The sequence below is a fragment of the Gekko japonicus genome, unplaced genomic scaffold (assembly GCF_001447785.1).
Source record: "Gekko japonicus isolate JY-2015 unplaced genomic scaffold, Gekko_japonicus_V1.1 scaffold3979, whole genome shotgun sequence".
In the NCBI taxonomy this organism is placed as follows: Eukaryota; Metazoa; Chordata; class Lepidosauria; order Squamata; family Gekkonidae; genus Gekko; species Gekko japonicus.
Genome location: NW_015171623.1, coordinates 13,157 through 31,775, shown reverse-complemented (window position 1 = coordinate 31,775; position 18,619 = coordinate 13,157). Strand labels below are relative to the sequence as shown.

Genomic DNA, 18,619 nt, shown 5'->3' with positions numbered 1-18,619 from the left:
AGAACTGCAGTCTGGCCGCAGCCAAAAATAGCAGGACGTGTCTGCATAAAATTGATTTACGAGCAATAAAAACCCAAGAAATTGGATGACTGGGAAAGCGAGACCCACACACAGGGCTATTTTGGGCAGGAACGCACAGGAACGGAGTTCCGGCTGGCTCCCGAGTTGGCCACGCCCAGCAGGAACTCATTAGCATAATAGGCCACACCTAATAGCAGAAACTCATTAGGATTGGCTTCATTAGGGTATGTGTGGCCTACCATGCAAAGGAGTTCCTGCTACAAAAAAAAGCCCAGGGTTTTGACAACAAAGTAAACATAATAAGAAGCAAAGGGTGGGTGTGGCTGGACGACAACACTTCTGGTAACATGGGGTGTGGCCTAATATGCTAATGAGTTCCTGCTGTTGGGTGTGGCCTATTATGCTAATGAGTTCCTGCTGGGCTTTTTCTACAAAAAAAAGCCCTGCCCACACATGTAAAAATGAATCACAGCCAGGCAGAGAGAAGCAAAACGTTTTTAACCTGGCACGTAAACCTTAACAAAGGAGGCACCAGATGTATCAACGTGGGGTGGGGGTCCCACAAGCAAGGGGCCACCACAGAGGAAGCCCTGACCCTCGTGTGACCGTTGGGCGTGTGACTGAGCAGTAACCTTCTCTTGCCAGAAGAGGGTGCTGCAGGCCTGGTCTCAGCTGCCCTCAGGCGCCACCCATGCTGTGGGCCGGAGGGTAGTACTGCAGCGTCTCATCCCACACTTGTCAGGTGACACCAGCGTCACTCCAGTCAACAATGGTGCACAGCAATGTTCCCTTTAAGCTGTGGAGTCTGGTGAGCAAAAATTCTACTTTGTGAGCTACTGACATTAAAGTTGTGAGAAAGCATTTTGGCTACTGCATAAATGAGTTTGCTCTGGAGCCCTCCTTCCTGAGCTAAGACAAAAATGTGTGAGCCGGAGGCTAAAAAACTGTGAGCTAGCTCACACTAACTCAACTTAGAGGGAACACTGGTGCACAGATCTTAAAAGCTGGTCTTCAGTATTCAGGCAAATGCATTTGGGGAAGGCAGATCTTATCTTTCTATCCCATCTAATCGCTAAGAAGCACGGAAAAGCACATAGGAGGTTATTCCATGTGATGCGCAAGGTCACGCAGTGGGGCTCTGTGGCTGAGGAAGAATCTAACATTTGACGGTGGTGGTCACGAGGTGGTTCCGCTAGGTCTTGAACATGCCAATATCAGCCAGCATTAAGTTGTGAGGGTGTGAGCGTGCCGGGGGAAACTTGAAGTTGTGTTTTGAATGAGCGATGGTGCTGCATGTTATCAGGAATCACGGGATCATGCCCGATCGATTATGGGCAGTTCCGTAAAGGAACCTGGCCTTGGGCATGTGATTGAGTAGTAACCGTCTCTTGCCAGAAGAGGGCGCTGCAGGCCTGGTCTCAGCTGCTCTTAGGCGCCACCCGTGCTGTGGGCCGGAGGGTAATAGTATTGCAGCGTCTCATCCCACACTTGTCAGGTGACACCCAACGGGCCAATAGGGATCCTCCTGCCCCCATAAAGCCACAGATGTGGCCACTCGACCCACTGCAGAAGTGAACATGCAGCTACTCTCCAGCTAAGATTGCTCACTCAGTGGGCAATTTGGGGGTGGGGCTTGAGGAATGCAGGGTTTGGGGAGGGGAGGGACTTCCGCAGGGTATAAGGAGGCCACCGTCCAAAGCAGCCATTTTCTCCAGGGGAATTCAACTCTGTCGCCTAGAAATCTGTTGTCATTCTGGGAGCTCTCTAAGCCTTACCTGGAAGTTGGCAACTTTACTTGGGTCACATCCAGACCCCCAAAGTTGGCAGTTACGCCCCCCTCCCAGCCTCAAAACTACCCTCCCTGGCAACTGTAAGAACATAAGAGAAGCCATGTTGGATCAGGCCAAAGGCCCATCCAGTCCAGCGCTTTGTGTCACACAGTGGCCAAAAAGACCAGGTGCCATCAGGAGGTCCAGCAGCGGGGCCAGAACTCCAGAAGCCCTCCCACTGTTGCCCCCCAAGCACCAAGAACACAGAGCATCACTGACCCAGACAATGTTCCCTCTATACCTTTTGACTAATAGCCACTAAGAACATAAGAGAAGCCATGTTAGATCAGGCCAATGGCCCATCCAGTCCAATGCTCTGTGTCACACAGTGGCCAAAACCCAGGTGTCATCAGGAGGTCCACCCGTTGGGCCAGAACTCCAGAAGCCCTCCCACTGTGGCCCCCCAAGCACCAAGGATACAGAGCATCACAGCCCCAGACAGAGTGTTCCTATCTATACCTTGTGGCTAATAGCCACTGATGGACCTCTGCTCTGTATGTTTATCCAATCCCCTCTTGAAGTTGTCTATGCTTGTAGCTGCCACCACTTACTGTGGCAGTGATTTCTACGTGTTAATTACACTTTGGGTGAAGAAGTACTTCCCTTTATCTGTTCTAAACCGACTGCTCATCAATTTCATGGAGGGCCCACGAGTTCTTGTATTGTGAGAAAGGGAGAAAAATACCTTTCTCTACCCGCTCTATCCCATGCACAATCTTATAAACCTCGATCACGTCACCCCTCAGTCATAGTTTCTCCAAGCTGGAGCCCTAACCTCTTTCACCTTTCTTCATAGAGAAGGTGTCCCATCCCATTAACCAGTTTAGTTGCCCTTTTCTGCATGTTTTCCAATGCTATAATATCTTTTTTGAGGTGTGGTGACCGGAACTGTACACATTATTCCAAATGAGGCTGCGCCATCGATTTATACAGGGGCATTATGATGGTGCAGGCTGTGGAATGTCAGTAGTTCAGCAGTTCGAGACCCGAGTGTGCCACATGATGGAGTGAGCTCCCATCTCTAGTTCCAGCTCCTGCCAACCTAGCCGTTCGAAAGCAAGAAATTGCAAGTAGATAAATAGGTACCACTTCGGTGGGAAGGTAACAGCATTCCGTGCACCTTGGTGTTTAGTCATGCTGGCCACATGACCACGGAAATGTCTTCGGACAGCGCTGACTCTTCGGCTTTGAAACGGAGATGAGCACCGCAACCCTAGAGTCGGATTCGACTGGCTTTCGAGCAAGGGGAACCTTTACCTTTTTATTATGATACTGGCTGATTTATTTTCCGTTCCCTTCCTAATAATCCCCAGCATAACATTTGCCTTGTTTATTGCAGTCACATACTGAGTCGACATTTTCAGTGAGTTGTCGACCACGACTCCAAGATCACTCTCCTGGTCACTGACCACCAGTTCGGACCCCATCAATGTGTATTTATAAGTTGGGATTTTTGGCTCCAATGTGCATTACTTTGCACTTGCATTAACCATGCAGGCCTTTTTTATATATCTGTTTGTGCCTTCCCTAGCCTGTGGTATACATTTTATCTGAGCTTCTAGGATTGTAGTTTTAAATAGTCTCCAAGCTTCCGGAAGGGATCCGACCCTCCTAACCTTTCCTTTCCGTTTCTTCTCCACAAGCCCCCTCATTTGAGATAAGTTACCCATTCTAAAGTTAAATGTGGTTGTGTTCAATGTTCCCTCTAAGCTGTGGAGTCTGGTGAGCAAAAATTCTGCTTTGTGAGCTACTGGCATTAAAGCTGCGAGCGAGTGATTGGGCTGCTGCATCAATTAGCTTGCTCTGCAGCCGTGTGAGCTGGAGGCTAGAAAACTGTGAGCTAGCTCACACTAACTCAGTTTAGAGGGAACACTGGTTGTGTTGGTCTTTTTGGGCAACTCCCTGTTTACACAGATGTTAAACGTAATAGCATTATGGTCACTGTTCCCAACTGGTGCTATCACATTTACATCTCTCAGTGCATGAAGGCCTTCTGGATACCTGGGACTCTGTTCCAGACATAGCCTCTAGACGAACACACAGTAACGTCTGCACCTTCTACCAAGTGGATTGTGAGTAGGAATCTGCTCTAAAGACACTAGTTAATGAAGCAGTACTGATAGCTTTGGGAACATTTCTCAAAGTTGCATTCTGTGATATCTAAAAAAATTGGATTTACATTTTGAATTTGCGAACATTACTCTAGAATTTTAACCTGGCCCCAAAGACTCAGGGGGTTACATTGAGGACCAAGTCCAGGATCACCTCCCCCCGGTAGGTTCAGTGACCATCTGCTCCATGGCACAGTTATTGGGAGTATCTAGAAACCCAATCTCTTTCTCCTGACGAACACGTATTGACCCAATCAATGTGTGGGTAGTTGAAATCACCTATTATGACACCTAAACAGCATGATAAAAAGCAGAGACATCACCCTGCCAACAAACGTCCGCATGGTCAAAGCAAAGGTATTCCCAGTAGTAACGTATGGCTGCGAAAGTTGGACTATAAGGAAGGCCGAGCGCCGAAAAATAGACTGCAAGGAGATCAAATCAGTCAATCCTAAAAGAAATCAACCCTGACTGTTCCCTGGAAGGCCAGATCCTGAAGTTGAAGCTCAAATACTTTGGCCACCAAATGAGAAGGGAGCACTCACTGGAGAAGACCCTGATGCTGGGAAAGATTGAAGGTCAAAGAAGACGGGGACGGCAAAGGATGAGATGGTTAGACAGTGTCATCGATGCAACGAACATGAAATTGAGCAAGCTTCAGAGGACAGCGGAAGACAGGAGGGCCTGGCGTGATCTGGTCCATGGGGTCGCAAAGAGTCGGACTCGACTGTGCGACTGAACAACAACAACATTATGACACAATTATTTCATCTACCTGCTTTCCTTAATTCTTTGGCTGTTTTTAAATCATCCTCTAACCTTTGATATGGTGGGCGATGACAAACTCCCAGAGTTAAGCTTCCTTTTCGGCACACTATTTCCACCCACAGCGTTTCTGTAAGTGAATCTGTTTCTCTTACATTCTCAGTCTTACTGGACGGTATACCCTCTCTGACATACAGAGCCACTCCACTCCACTTCCATCTTCCCTCCCTATCCTTCCAATATAATCTATAATATAATTTACCTGTGAGATATCCTGAGCCAGCGCTTCGTATAGCTGCTGCACGGCGTAACTATGAAGCTCCTTCGTGCCTCCAATGAGGTGGGTGAGGTTGGGGACTGAGTCGTCCCGCACGTAAGCGCCAGCCTGCAACGGGAAAGGAGAGGGACAGAGGAAACTCAGTTTGCTGCCATTTCAGTGATCTTTTATTTATTTATTTAGATTTGCATTCCACTCTCCCTGCGAATGGGCTCAGAGCGGATACAACAGACACCCTGTGAGGTGGGTGGGGCTGAGAGAACTCTGACACAAACTGCTCTTTTTCAAGGACAGCTGTGCCAGAGCTTGTGACTGACCCAAGGTCACATCAGCAGGTGCAAGTGGAGGAGTGGGGAATCAAACCCGGTTCTCCCAGATTAGAGTCCGCACACTTAACCACGACACCAAACTGGATAAAGTGGATAAAGACATATATTAATCAATATATAGCAATATTTAAAACAATTAAATAATACAATTTAAAAACAACTAACAGTGTGTAACCACAAACACAATTTCAGCTGGAGTGATTGGGTCCAGAGATTTTCTTAATCTGGGCCGAATAATGACGACAGGCTTCAGTAAGGGAGGCCGGCTTCCTTGGACGCCCGCTGCCTCAACCAAAGGCCTGTAGCAACCCGAGCTGCAGTGTTAGGAGAGTCAAGTAACGAATAAATTTACACTGCAAGAAACTTTTGTAAATTAACGTGTTCTGTTTATAACTATCATTCTATAAAGTGCATTGTGTGCTATTAGAACATCCTTGTCAGGTACATATATTCAGTACATTCCGTATAACAATAACATTCAGTTCACAGTTCAGCAGTTCGAGACCCTAGTGTGCCGTGTGACGGAGTGAGCTCCCGTCTCTAGCTCCAGCTCCTGACAACCTAGCAGTTCGAAAGCAAGAAATTGCAAGTAGATAAATAGGTACCACTTCGGTGGGAAGGGAACAGCATTCCGTGCGCCTTGGTGTTTTTAGTCATGGCGGCCACATGACCACGGAAACGTCTTCGGACAGCGCTGGCTCTTTGGCTTTGAAATGGAGATGAGCACCGCAACCCTAGAGTCGGATTCGACTGGCTTTCGAGCAAGGGAGCCTTTCCCTTTTTATTGGGGCTTGACTTTTAAAATACTGATGCAAAATTGATTGGTAGCTGTGAAACTGTATGAACTGAATGTTATTGTTATATGGAACGTACTGAATATATGTCCCTGACAAGGATGTTCTAATAGCACACAATGCACTTTATAGAATGATAGTTATAAATACCTGGAGACTTTGGGGGTGGATCCTGGAGAGGGCAGGGTTTGGGGAGGGGAGGGGCCTCAACATGGTCCAATGCCATAGAGTCCACCCCTTCAAAGCAGCCATTTTCTCCAGGGGAGCTGATTTCTGTCAGCTGGGGATCAGTCGTAAAAGCGGGATATCTCCAGGCCCCACCTGGAGGCTGGCAACCCCACTAGATGGATGTCCCTTGGGCTGGGGACCACCAGTAAATGTTGATCAATCAAGCACAAGGCTCTCCGGGGGACATATTTCTGTGATCCCTCCTTTTCTTTCTCCTGAAACTGTTAAAAAGGCTCTTCCCCCACCTCCAGTCGCCCAACGTTTCCTTAATGGGGACATGGCAAAAAGCTACTGAGGCGCAGGGCTATTTTTGGGCAGGAACGCACAGGGACGGAGTTCCGGCTGGCTCCTGAGTTGGCCACACCCAGCAGGAACTCATTAGCATAATAGGCCACACCTAACAGCAGACACTCATTAGGATTGGCTACGTTAGGGGTGTGTGGCCTAACATGCAAAGGAGTTCCTGCTACAAAAAAAGCCCTGGGTTTTGACAACAAAGTAAACAGAATAAGAAGCAAAAGGTGGGTGTGGTTGGATGACCACACTTCTGGCAACATGTGGGGTGTGGCCTAATATGCTAATGAGCTGTGCTGTCAGGGGTGTGGCCTAATATGCTAATGGTTCTCTGCTGTTGGGTGTGGCCTATTATGCTAATGAGTTCCTGCTGGGCTTTTTCTACAAAAAAAGCCCTGCTGAGGAGTGTGTGGGAGGGATGCATTTTAAGCAGGGCCTCAAAATTCACTTTTTCGACACACCTCGCTGGCCGTTCTAAAGGAAACACAGATGGCGAGGGAAGATACGTCACATTACGGGGAAGAAAGCAGAGAGACTGTAAAAGCTGGACAGGCTATACACTGTGAAGAGAATTTGGTTTCTTAAGAAACCCGGCCGTCAGTTATGTTTCCCTAGAGTTAAGTTTCTAGTCCATAAGCTCTTGAAGAAATGTTGCTCAAAATTGCCTGAGGTGCGTCTGTTGAGGGATCAGAAAGAGAGAAAGGTTTTCATCCGTGAGCGTGACGGCACTCCGACGCTTCCGTGCGAATTCGAGCACCTCTTCTACAATCCTCCTCCCTCTTACCATGGTCAGCACTTGGAGGACGGTGTCTATGTGCCATCGCTTGCTGGGTGCGAACCTGAAGGAGAGAGAAAAACACAGGCTGGCTCAGACATGTTCGGCTTCTCACAAGCAGCTGCTGTGCACACCCAGGCCCCTCTACAAGCACCTGCGGCCAAGGGCCACTCACTTCTCAGCAGCCAGGAATATTCCAGAAGCGCAGTCTGACTTCAGGTCCGGAGCGCAGGTGTGGAGGAAATCCACGAGTTCCTTGACGGTCGCCCTCACGTTGCTGCTGTTCACCAGGGCGAGGCTAAGTTGCAGCGCTCGCCTGAGGAGAAAGGACGGGTGCGTTATTCTCCTCAGAAATTCACTCGAGGTCTCCTTCCCCACTTTCCCCATCTCACCTCTTCACAGTTGGGTCAGGGTCAGTCAGACAGGCCAAGACAGTAGACCGGTGCCTCTGGACAGCGGAGCTCTCCGCTTGCAACAATTTCTGCAGTGATGCTAGAGCCACGTACCTAAGGGTGGTGCCCCCAAATATACAATATTTTGAGGAAAACGAGCGAAGGTCCAGAACCGGGCTTTCAAAACGAGATGGCCCACAGCATCTACCACAGTTTTATCTCAGCCTTCTTTCAAACATCTCAGTGTGGCATATGTTCTCTCTAACACTCATTTTATCCCTGTGAAGTAGGTAGGGTGGGAGATGGGGACTGGGCCAAATGAGGCTGGATTTGAACCGGGGTCTCTCCCAGTCAAAGTTGGACTTTCTAGCCACTATGGGATGTGGATTCTCTCTCAGAAGTCTGTAAGGACTAGTCAGAGGCTTTGCTTCCCTCCCTGAAGAATCACAGAATCATAGAATGTTAGAAGAAGAAGAAGAGGAAGAAGAGGAGGAGGAGGAGATTGGATTTATACCCCGCCCTTCACTAACCAAAGGTGTCTCAGAGCGGCTTACAAACTCCTTTCCCTTCCCCTCCCCACAACAGACACCCTGTGAGGTGGGCGGGGCTGAGAGAGCTCTTGACAGAAACTGCTCTTTTTCAAGGAGAGCTCTTATCAGAACCATGGCTTGCCCAACGTCATCCAGCCAGGTGCAAGTGGAGGAGTGGGGAATCAAACCCGGTTCTCCCAGATTAGAGTCCGCGCACTTAACCACTACACCAAACTGTTAGAGATGGAAGGGACCTTGCAGGTCATCTAGTCCAACCCCCCTGCACTCTGTTTCCTCTTTGCTGGTTCTTTCAGGAAGGAGAGAAGGAGAGGAGGAGACCGAGTTGTTCTCAGGCAGGGACCTCACCCTCAGGACCACGGGGCTTCAGCCAAATTCTAATAAAGGCTGGGGAAATCACACAGTTTCGCTTGGAAGGAAAAGACGCCTCAGAAAAGAGTAGAAGACTGTGTATGTTTTACTATTCCTCGCATGACAGTCACCTGTCACTCTCTTCTGAGGGGATTTATTGACTTCATTTATCCCCAACTTTCTCCCCCGTGGGAGTTTACATCACTTTCCTCGCCTCCATTTTCTCCTCACAAAAGCCCTGTGAGGTAGGTTAGGCTGAGAGTGTGTGACTGGCCCAAAATCACCCAGCAAGCTCCCAGGTTTGAATCTCCACTCTGCCATGGACACTCTTAACCACAGAAGGCGAAGGAGGAGAAGGAGGAGGAGATTGGATTAACACTCCACCAATGTTCCCTCTAAGGTATGCAGTCTTGTGAGCAAGAATTCTACTCTGTGAGCGACTGGCATTAAAGTTGTGAGCGAGTGATGTGGCTACTGCATAAATTAGTGTGCTCTGGAGCCCTCCTTCCTGAGCTAAGACAAAAAACTGTGAGCCGGAGGCTAAAAAAATGTGAGCTAGCTCACACTAACTCAGCTTAGAGGGAACAATGCACCCCACCCTTCACTAGCCAAAGGAGTCTCAGAGCGGCTTACAATCACCTTTCCTTTCCCCTCCCCACTACAGACACCCCGAGAGGTAGGTGGGGCTGAGAGAACTCTTTCGAGGACTGCTCCTGAGAGAAGAGCTCTGAATGAACTTGTGACCAACCCAAGATCACACCAGCAGCTGCATGTGGAGGAGTGGGGAATCAAACCCGGTTCTCCCAGATTAGAGTCCGCGTTCCTAACCACTACACCAAACTATCACATTGGCTTTACGTCAGGAAGCATATCCATTCCAGAGTCTCCCCAGCCCCTCATCCGAAAAAGGTTTAGGCCTTCCTAAGCATCTGTGGACATGTGCCTCACATGCGTGAGGCAGAGTTGCCAACCTCCAAGATGGTGGCTGGAGATACCCCACTTTTACTACTGATCTCCAGGTGACAGAAATCAGTTTAAAAAGTAAAGGTAAAGGTCTCCCTTGCTCGAAAGCCAGTCGAGTCCGACTCTAGGGTTGTGGTGCTCATCTCCGTTTCCAAGCCGAAGAGCCAGCGCTGTCCGAAGACGTTTCCGTGGTCATGTGGCCGGCATGACTAAACACCAAGGTGCACGGAACGCTGTTCCCTTCCCACCGAAGTGGTACCTATTTATCTACTTGCAATTTCTTGCTTTCGAACTGCTAGGTTGGCAGGAGCTGGAACTAGAGATGGGAGCTCACTCCGTCATGCGGCACACTCGGGTCTCGAACTGCTGAACTACTGACCTTCCACAGCCTGCAGTTCAGTGTCTTAACCACTTGAGCCACCGCAGCTCCTGAAACCAGTTTACCTGGAGAAAGATGGCCATTTTGGAAGGTGGACCCTATGGCATTATGCCCCATTGAAGTCCTTCCTCTCCCCCAACCCTTGCCTCCTCAGGCTCCATTCCCAAAATCTCCAGATACTTCCCAACCTGGCAGTCCTAGCGTGAGGTAACATGTGGGTCCCAAGACACTGGCGCTCCCTCATGCTCGCTCTGGTGATCAGCAGGATCCAGAACAGGTTGGGAAGGGGAGAGATGTTCTGCCCCCAGAAACAAAGATATCTGATCAGATTTCACACGACATTGTTTTTTTTTTCTATGATCACATCCTCTGGTGTGTAATTTACCCCAAAAGAAGCTGAGGCATCCCCTCCCAGAAGGATTGGGGTCGGGACATTAACACCCCAGTGCCATTTTCTTATTAGAAACTCTCCCCCTTTCCTGGCGCATGTCAACCCATCCTGAGTCTCAAACTGGAAAACACTTCCAATTCCTGGGAATGGCTTCGAACCTTTACGAAGCCAGAGACTGAGGGACCAAGGTTTTTTTCCAAATTCCTTTGAGCTAATCACAAATTTCAGGCTACCAGGACCAGAAGCCCAAGTTTCACACACACACCCCGCCGCTCCTTTTATTTTACCTGATATTCCGATCCTTGTTATCAAGAAATCGCCCAAGGATATTGATCGCAAGAACCTGTACGTGGAAAAGAGAAAGGCCCTAAAACCATGACCATGTTTAGGAGTGAAAGAGTGAGAACAGGCAGCAACAGACTGACCCTGAAAGCCAACTGGTGTTAGTCTCTAATAATAATTATCGTATGGCATTGTGTGCAGAATAGCCAGGAGATACTAAGATTGTCTGGCAGGCAGAAGTTCAAGCTCTTTTAGCGTCGTGCACCACTAGGTGGCAAGCTAGGCTTGTTTTTTTAAGGCAAGGGATTTTCAGAGGTAGTTTGCCACTGCTTGCCTGTGCCTCTCAGCCCTGGTATTCCTTGGAGGTCACCCTTCCAAATACTACCCAAGGCTGACCCTGCTTAGTTTTTGAGATCTGATGGGATTGGGCTAGCCTGGGCTATCTAGGTCAGGGTGGTGGTAGTCTCTGGAACTACCCGACTCTTGATTCTAGTTCAACACATTCAGGAGCAAGTAACCAAAGATGGCTCCTGCAGCAGATGGAAACTAGGGGGCCCTTTCGCCAACCTGAGTAAACTCTGGTTCATTCCGGGTCTAGAAGTGGGCACCCCCACCACAACTACACCAGGCAGTAACTATCTGTGGGGCCTTCAAGGGGGCTGGCAGCAAAGGAGCCACCAAAAGGCAGGTGGATCTCAGACAAAGAGTCGGCCTGTTCGCCCCATGCCATTTCGCTATACCCGGAGTCCGCTGGCGGAGAGCACGCCCATGATTGTCAGAACCGTCTCGTACAAGATGGCATTGCCCACGTTCCTTGCCGTATCCGTGTTGGTGGCCACCTGAGGAAAATCAGAGAAGATGGGGTGTCCGTGGCTTGACATCACAATGTCCCCTCCCCCCTCCTCCAAATCTTCGCCTTCAAATCTCCCTCTTCCGCTTCATTAAGATCATCAGGAGAGAAGAGAGAAGAGATTGGATTTATACCCTGCCCTCCATTACCCGAAGGCGCCTCAGCGTGGCTTACAATCTCCTTTCCCTTCCCCCTCCCCACAACAGACACCCTGTGAGGTAGGCGGGGCTGAGAGAGCTCTTTTGAGGACTGCTCTTGAGAGAACAGCTCTGAAAAAACTCGTAACTGACCCAAGGTCACAGCTGCATGTGGAGGAGCGGGGAATCAAACCAGATTAGAATCCACACTCGTAACCACGACACCAGACCAGTAGTCTGTCTAGTCCAGCATCCTGTTTCACACAGTGGCCAACCAGTTGCCCTGGGCCTGGGGGATCAAACAAACCGGGCGTGGAGACCCAGGCCTTTTCCTGATGTTACCTCTTGGCAATGGAATCCAGAGGTTAGGGTTGCCAGCCTCCAGGTGGGGCCTGGAGACCTCCCACTTTCACAACTGACCTCCAGCTAACAGAGATCAGCTCCCCTGGAGAAAATGGCTGCTTTGAAGGGTGGGCTCTATGGCCTTGTACCGTGCTGAGGCTCCTCCCAAACCCCACCCTCTCCTGGATCCACCCCCAAAAGTCTCCAGGTATTTTCCAACCCAGACCTGGCAACCCTATCAGAGGTTGACTGCCTCCGAATATCGAGCCAACGGACGATCCAGATTGCCAACAACGTGGCAAAAATGGTAGAGGTCCCTGCACAAAGACTTTGCAAAAGATTTAATCTAGACCAGGAATAGCCACCTGGTGACCATGGCCCACATCAGACTTTCACAGACATTTTATCTAGCCCCCCCCCAGCACCCCCTCCACATTGTAATCCAAAGGGGATAATAGGGTTGCCAGGCCTGGGTTGGAAAAAACCTGGAGACTTTGGGGGTGGATCCGGGAGAGGGTGGGGTTTGGGGAGGGGAGGGGCCTCAGCATGGTCCAAGGCCACAGAGTCCACCCTCCAAAACAGCCATTTTCTCCAGGGGAGCTGATGTACACTTGGATAATTGCATCAGCGCTAGCAAGGCCATGCAGTCAAGCTCACCTTCGGGTGCTTGAACAATAGAGGAATTGGATCCTCGGGCAGACCAATCCGAGTGCCCGGATTCTAGAGTAGACCTATGATGTACTATTCCACTGTGAATAGTATCACTGGTGTTGGGGTGTGTGTTGGGTGTTAGTTTGTCTTTCGTTTTGCTTGCTTTAATAAACATGAGCTGATCACTACTCAACGCCTCCGAACTCAGTACATTTCAGAAGCTGATCTCTGCAGGGTTGCCAAGTCTCTTACTGTTAGCGGCGGGGGACTCTTTGTCCCCCCCCCAGACATTTGCGTGCGCCCCGCTGTGACACCACCCAGAAGTGACGTCATCACGCTGGGAGCATCACCGGGCAACACTCTAGCAGTGTACCATAGAGTTTTTGGGGCGACTGCTAGAGCGTCGCCTGGTGACGCCCCCGGCGTGATCACGTCACTTCCGGGTGGCGGCATCACGCTGGGGGCATGGGCCTGATCCAGCCGTTTCGGGGGTGAGGTTCCCCCCGGCAGCCCAATCCCCGCTGGTCGATTGGGGGCCGTTTTGGCGGGGCTTCTCCCGTCCCCGGTGGGGGCTTGGCAAGCCTAGATCTCTGTCTCAGCCAGGGGTCATTTCCTGCAGGAGCGCACAGGAGAGGAACTTCGGCAGTAAAGAGCCGAGGGGGCGGGCACATGCAACAAGCCCCACCCCCTGCTCCCAGCAGCCCTCAGTCAGAGCAAGAAGCAGCCAGGTAAGTTTCAGAGCTCCCCCCAGCCCCCCGGTCCAAAACAGTCCAGTGGCACCTTTAAGACCAGGTTTTATTCAGGCACAAGCTCTCCCTCCTCTGCGAGGACAGATCTGCACGATCCCCACCTCCCCCCAATACCTAGCAATCCAAAATAGTCCAGTGGAGCCTGAGTGGTGGGTGTTGCCGTCTGACACACTTCCGGTGATGTCAGGGGGTGTTGCATATGCAAATAAGTTTGCAGGGCTCTTTTTGTAGCAGGAACTCCTTTGCATATTAAGCCACACCCCCTAATGTAGTCAATCCTCCAAGAGCTTACAGAGCTCTTCTTACAGGAACTACTGTAAGCTCTTGGAGGATTGGCTACATTAGGGGTGTGTCACTTAATATGCAAATGAGTACCTGCTACAAAAAGAGCCCGTAGCAGGTACTCCTTTGCATATTAGGCCACACACCCGTAATGTAGCCAATCCTCCAAGAGCTTACAGAGCTCTTCTTACAGGGGGTACTGTAAGCTCTTGGAGGATTGGATACATTAGGGGGGTGTCGCTTAATATGCAAATGAGTACCTGCTACAAAAAGAGCCCTAATGAGCTCCTGCACCTCTTTTTCTACAAAATGACCCCTGGTGTCAGCTGGGGATCAGTTGTAAAAGCGGGAGATCCCCAGGCCCCACCTGGAGGCTGGCAACCCTATGGGATAAGCCCATCTTCTCCTCAGAGAAAGAGTTTCTCTCAAAGGCCCTCTAGGCCAGGGGTTCCCAACACGGCACCCTCTGAAGCTTTTCCTCGTGTCCAGCAAGTGTTTTTAGAAAGAGGGCAGGTTCAGGTGGGGATTTCGCCCAGCAGGGCTTCTGACTGGTCACTGGAGATTTGATTGGCTGGGGAGTTTCTTAAAAAGGTTGCTTTGGCAGCAGCTGCCACCACAGCCCGAGAATCCTCACTGTGTGACTGAAGGTAAGCTAGGGCGGCCATTTTGTGGCTGGCTCCACCTCTTGTGGCAGCCATTTTGTGGCAGCGCCTGTCACTGTGTCAGAGTTCCAAATGTGCCCACAGGCTCAAAAGGGCCGAGGACCCCTGCTCTAGGCCAAAGTGTTTCTCTCTGGCCTTGGTCCCCTGCTCCAAATCCCAACTGCCCTCTTGGTTTTACCTGGGCCAAGACATCATTCATGGTGTCGCTAATCTCTTCATTGTCACGTCCCAGAATCCTTAGCAGCCTCAGGATCTGGACCTGAAAGGGGTGATAATAAATGATGGGATTATACTAGGGCTGCCAAGTCCCCCCGGGGTCAGATTTCCCCTCCGCTTTGGAGGCCCAATTTCCGCCGCTGCGGAATCGGGCCCCGGGGAAACCCCACCCCGGCTTGCACATCAGCGGGAGGTGACGTGATGACGCCGGGCATGCTGGGGGCGGGGCCACAGCCATCTGAGGGGAAAACATGTGCTCAAGACGTAGGGCTGCCAAAAGCCCCCGGGGGGCGGAATTCCCCCCGGTTTCGAGCCCCGATTCCCGCTCCCGCGGAATCGGGGCCCGGGGGAAACCCCACCCACGCGTCCGCGTCACCCGGAAGTGACGTCGGCCGCTGGGGGCGGGGCCACGCCATTTGAGGGGAAAACTCTTTGTTTTCCCCTCAAATGGCGTGACCCCGCCCCCAGCGTGTGACGTCACTTCCGGGTGATGCGGAAGCGGCGCGCGCTATGCACACACGCACTAGGATGACGCCAGCCGGGAGCCCCCCACTCCCGGCCAATTTTGATTTGGCAACCCTATCAAGACGCCGTCCGGGAGTCCCCCGCCGCGGATGAAAAAGAACTTGGCAACCCTAGATTATACCGTGTGGGGAGGAACCCACAGTGTCTTGTCATGTTTAACCTTCAACGGGGACCTTGCACTTGGAGTTTTCTGCTTCCCAACTGAGCTGTGGTCCCTCCCAATGCTCCCTCTAAGCTGTGGAGCCTTGTGAGCAAAAATTCTACTTTATGAGCTACTGGCATTAAAGTTGTGAGTGAGCGATTTAGCTCCTGCATAATTTGGTTTCCTCTGGAGCCCTCCTTCCTGAGCTAAGACAAGAATGTGTGAGCTGGAGGCTAAAAAAACTGTGAGCTAGCTCACACTAACTCAGCTTAGAGGGAACACTGGTCCCTCCCCATCTTCTTCTTTCCACCTTGTCCGCTTACGATGCTGCATGTTCACATGCGCAAAGGTGAGAATCCCGCTCTGGGGAGCTCACTGAGAACCAACATTCGCTTCTCCTGAATGGCAGACGGAAGCAGTGAGGAGACCGGTGTTTGCGAGGAGGGAGAGATGGCCTGTTACCTGCAGGAAGGGATCGCTGATGCCGGAGATGCTGTGGTCCGGAGAGTAACCAGCCTTCACGAGGTTATGCAGGATTCCTACCAACTGGGGCACACGCTGTAGGAAACGTGGAGACAGGGGGTGGAGCTGGTAAGTCCCTACAGACAGACCCTCCATGGGTATCCCCAAAGCCAGGGGTCATTTCCTGCAGGAGTGCACAGGAGCGGAGCTAATCTAATCGTGTTCTAATCGTGCCAAGTGAATGACAGTAGGGGAAGCTGGGAGGAGGCGAATTTCACACCCGCCCACCTTGCGGAAGTGTTCCAAGGCCTGCGGGTTGTGTCCACACATCTCTGCGATCAACATGATGCCTCCGTGCAGAATGCCTGACAAGAGATGAGAGAGGAATCCATCACTTCCCGGATCCTGGATCTTCTGACATTTCAGACCCCTCACTGCACACTCCTTGCTCGGGACCCTCTTTGGTACGCACACGCCCCATGAAGCCTCACTCGGCACTCCCCACTGGTGCCTCCGTTGCTACCTGGCCTTTTTTGAACATCTCATTTAATCGGTCCCTGTCTTGGGCCTCTTTCTCCATCTTGCCCCTTTGACGCTGGCGGTCATGCCAAGCAGATTTTTGACGTTCACACATGCAGGCTCACCACTTGACAAGCTGCATGTGTGAAAGTGTCCTCCAGCAGAATGGTTTTTTCATCTTAAATGAAGAGCTTTTTACAAGAGGGGTTTGTACATTCAGGCGTGAGTCACCATTAAGTGATATATACCCCTGTGTAAATGGTTCCCTGTGACCTTGGGTCAGTCACAACTTCTGTCAGAGCTGTTCTCTCAGGAGGAGTTCTCGAAAGAGCTCTCTCAGTCCCACCCACCTCACAGGGTGTCTGTTGTGGGGAGGGGAAGGGACAGGAGTTTGTAAGCCGCTCTGAGACTCCGAGTGAAGGGCGGGGTATAAATCCAATCTCTTCTTCTTCTCCTTCTTCAGGGGATTTTGCAGATGGTAGCAAAGCAAAGGGATGACGGTGCTTACCATGACTTCGGTCAGTCAACAGCTGCTCCCCGAGTGCAACGAAGGTGTCTGTGAGATCCGGCACCTTCCGGGTAATGTGCACAGCACACACCACCGCCTACAAAGGTTGGCAGAACGAGAAGGAGGCTTTACAGTGGGAAAAAAATCTGGGGCTGGGGCAGATTGGGCAGTTACAGTGGCCGGGGGAAAGCTAATATGAGTGAAGACCAGCGTTCCCTCTAAGCTGAGTTAGTGTGAGCCAGCTCACCGTTTTTTAGCCTCCGGCTCACACATTTATGTATTTGCTGAGGGAGGAGGGCTCCAGAGCGAACTAATTTATGCAGCAGCCAAGTCGCTCGCTCATAACTTTAATGCCAGTAGCTCACAAGGTAGAATTTTTGCTCACAAGACTCCACAGCTTAGAGCGAGCATTGGTGAAGACTGCAAGGATGGGGTCCAGTGTTCCCCCTAAGCTGAGTTAGTGTGAAAAAAAATAAACTCCGGTCGCTGCCTATACCTTGGAGGTCAGAGGGCAGGCTTCCCCCTTTTGAATGAAAGGAAAGGCTTTGGACGGGAGAGGAAGAGGGGGCACCGTTGACGGTTCCAGAGAGCAGGGGTCATTTCCTGCAGGAGTGCACAGGTGCAGAGCTCCAGCAGTAAGGAGCCAAGGGGGCGGGCACATGCAACAAGCCCCGCCCCCTGCTCCCAGAAGCCCTCAGTCGGGCCACGAGGTGCAAGAAGCAGCCAGGTAAGTTGCAGAGCCCCCCCCCCATCCTGCCTTCAGGGACAAGCTCTCCCTCCTCTGTGAGGGCAGATCTGTGCGTTCCCCCCCCCCACAGCTAGCAATCCAAAACAGTCCAGTGGCACCTTTAAGACCAAGTTTTATTCAGGTACAAGCTCTCCCTCCTCTGTGAGGGCAGATCTGCACGTTCCCCTCCCCTCCCCCCAATACCTAGCCATCCAACACAGCCCAGTGGAGCCTGAGTGGTGGGTGCTGCCTTCTGACACGCTTCCGGTGATGTCAGGGGGCGTGGCACATGCTAATTAGTTATGCTAATGAGCTCATGCACCTCTTTTTCTACGGAATGGCCCCTGCCGGAGAGTATCTGCAGCCTCTCACCTTCCTTCGCACAGAGGGCTGCCCCACCCGGGCCAGTTGCTCCACTTCCCCAGCCAGGTCTCGAAACATGGCCGCCGAGCCCAGAGAGCCGAGGGTGCTCAGAGCCAAGCACTGCACCCAGGCGCTGGGGTGCAAGAGGTCACTGAAATCAACAGAAGAGGGGGACTGAGAACCAGGGGAAAGACGCTCCCAAAGACACTCTCTCTCTCGCCCACCCCGTTCCGGTTCCCTTTGTTCAACCACCGGCATCCCATCTCCCCCACGATCCTTCCCACCGGGCCCTCGCGCCAACCCAAAGGCCCACTGTCCAAGTTTCCCCGTGTCGCCTCCTGTTGTCAAAGCTGGAATGGCAAGTCACGTGGGAGCAGGGCCGGCTCCAGCTTATTTTGCACCCTAGGCAAGGATCCATTCTGCCCCCCCCCCCCCGTGCACCCACCAATTTTCAAAAATAAATGCATTTTAGGAAGAATGAAAAACACAAATAATCAAGAAACTCCCAGAGTACGGGGCCGGGTGCAGTTTGGTGCCCCTAAGGGACGTCCCACTCTAGGCGGTCGCCTAGTTCGCCTAGTTCGTGAGCCGGCCCTGCGTGGGAGTGAAAGAGGGGTTTCAGGAGGAAAGCCAGACAGACTCTGGGGTGGATCCTGCCCGGATCCTACAGCCCCACGGAGCCAAGTTCATTCATTCCTTTATTAAAATATTCACACCCCACTTCCCTTGCGTGGCTCTAGTTCATCGTCTTCTTC

General features: G+C 51.3%; 1 protein-coding gene across 1 annotated transcript in view; it reads right to left on the bottom strand.

The window, feature by feature from the left end:
* LOC107117785 (AP-1 complex subunit gamma-like 2) overlaps positions 1-18,619 on the bottom strand; it is a 30,480-nt gene that overhangs the window by 8,398 nt on the left and 3,463 nt on the right. Inside the window, exons 4-14 of the mRNA XM_015419951.1 lie at positions 17,874-18,015; positions 16,775-16,871; positions 16,036-16,112; positions 15,748-15,843; positions 14,581-14,661; positions 11,470-11,568; positions 10,735-10,790; positions 7,816-7,929; positions 7,599-7,739; positions 7,433-7,487; positions 4,989-5,111 (exon numbers count right to left, since the gene is read on the bottom strand). Coding sequence (XP_015275437.1) covers positions 4,989-5,111; positions 7,433-7,487; positions 7,599-7,739; positions 7,816-7,929; positions 10,735-10,790; positions 11,470-11,568; positions 14,581-14,661; positions 15,748-15,843; positions 16,036-16,112; positions 16,775-16,871; positions 17,874-18,015 — 1,081 coding nt within the window. The remainder of the gene's footprint in view (positions 1-4,988; positions 5,112-7,432; positions 7,488-7,598; positions 7,740-7,815; positions 7,930-10,734; positions 10,791-11,469; positions 11,569-14,580; positions 14,662-15,747; positions 15,844-16,035; positions 16,113-16,774; positions 16,872-17,873; positions 18,016-18,619) is intronic.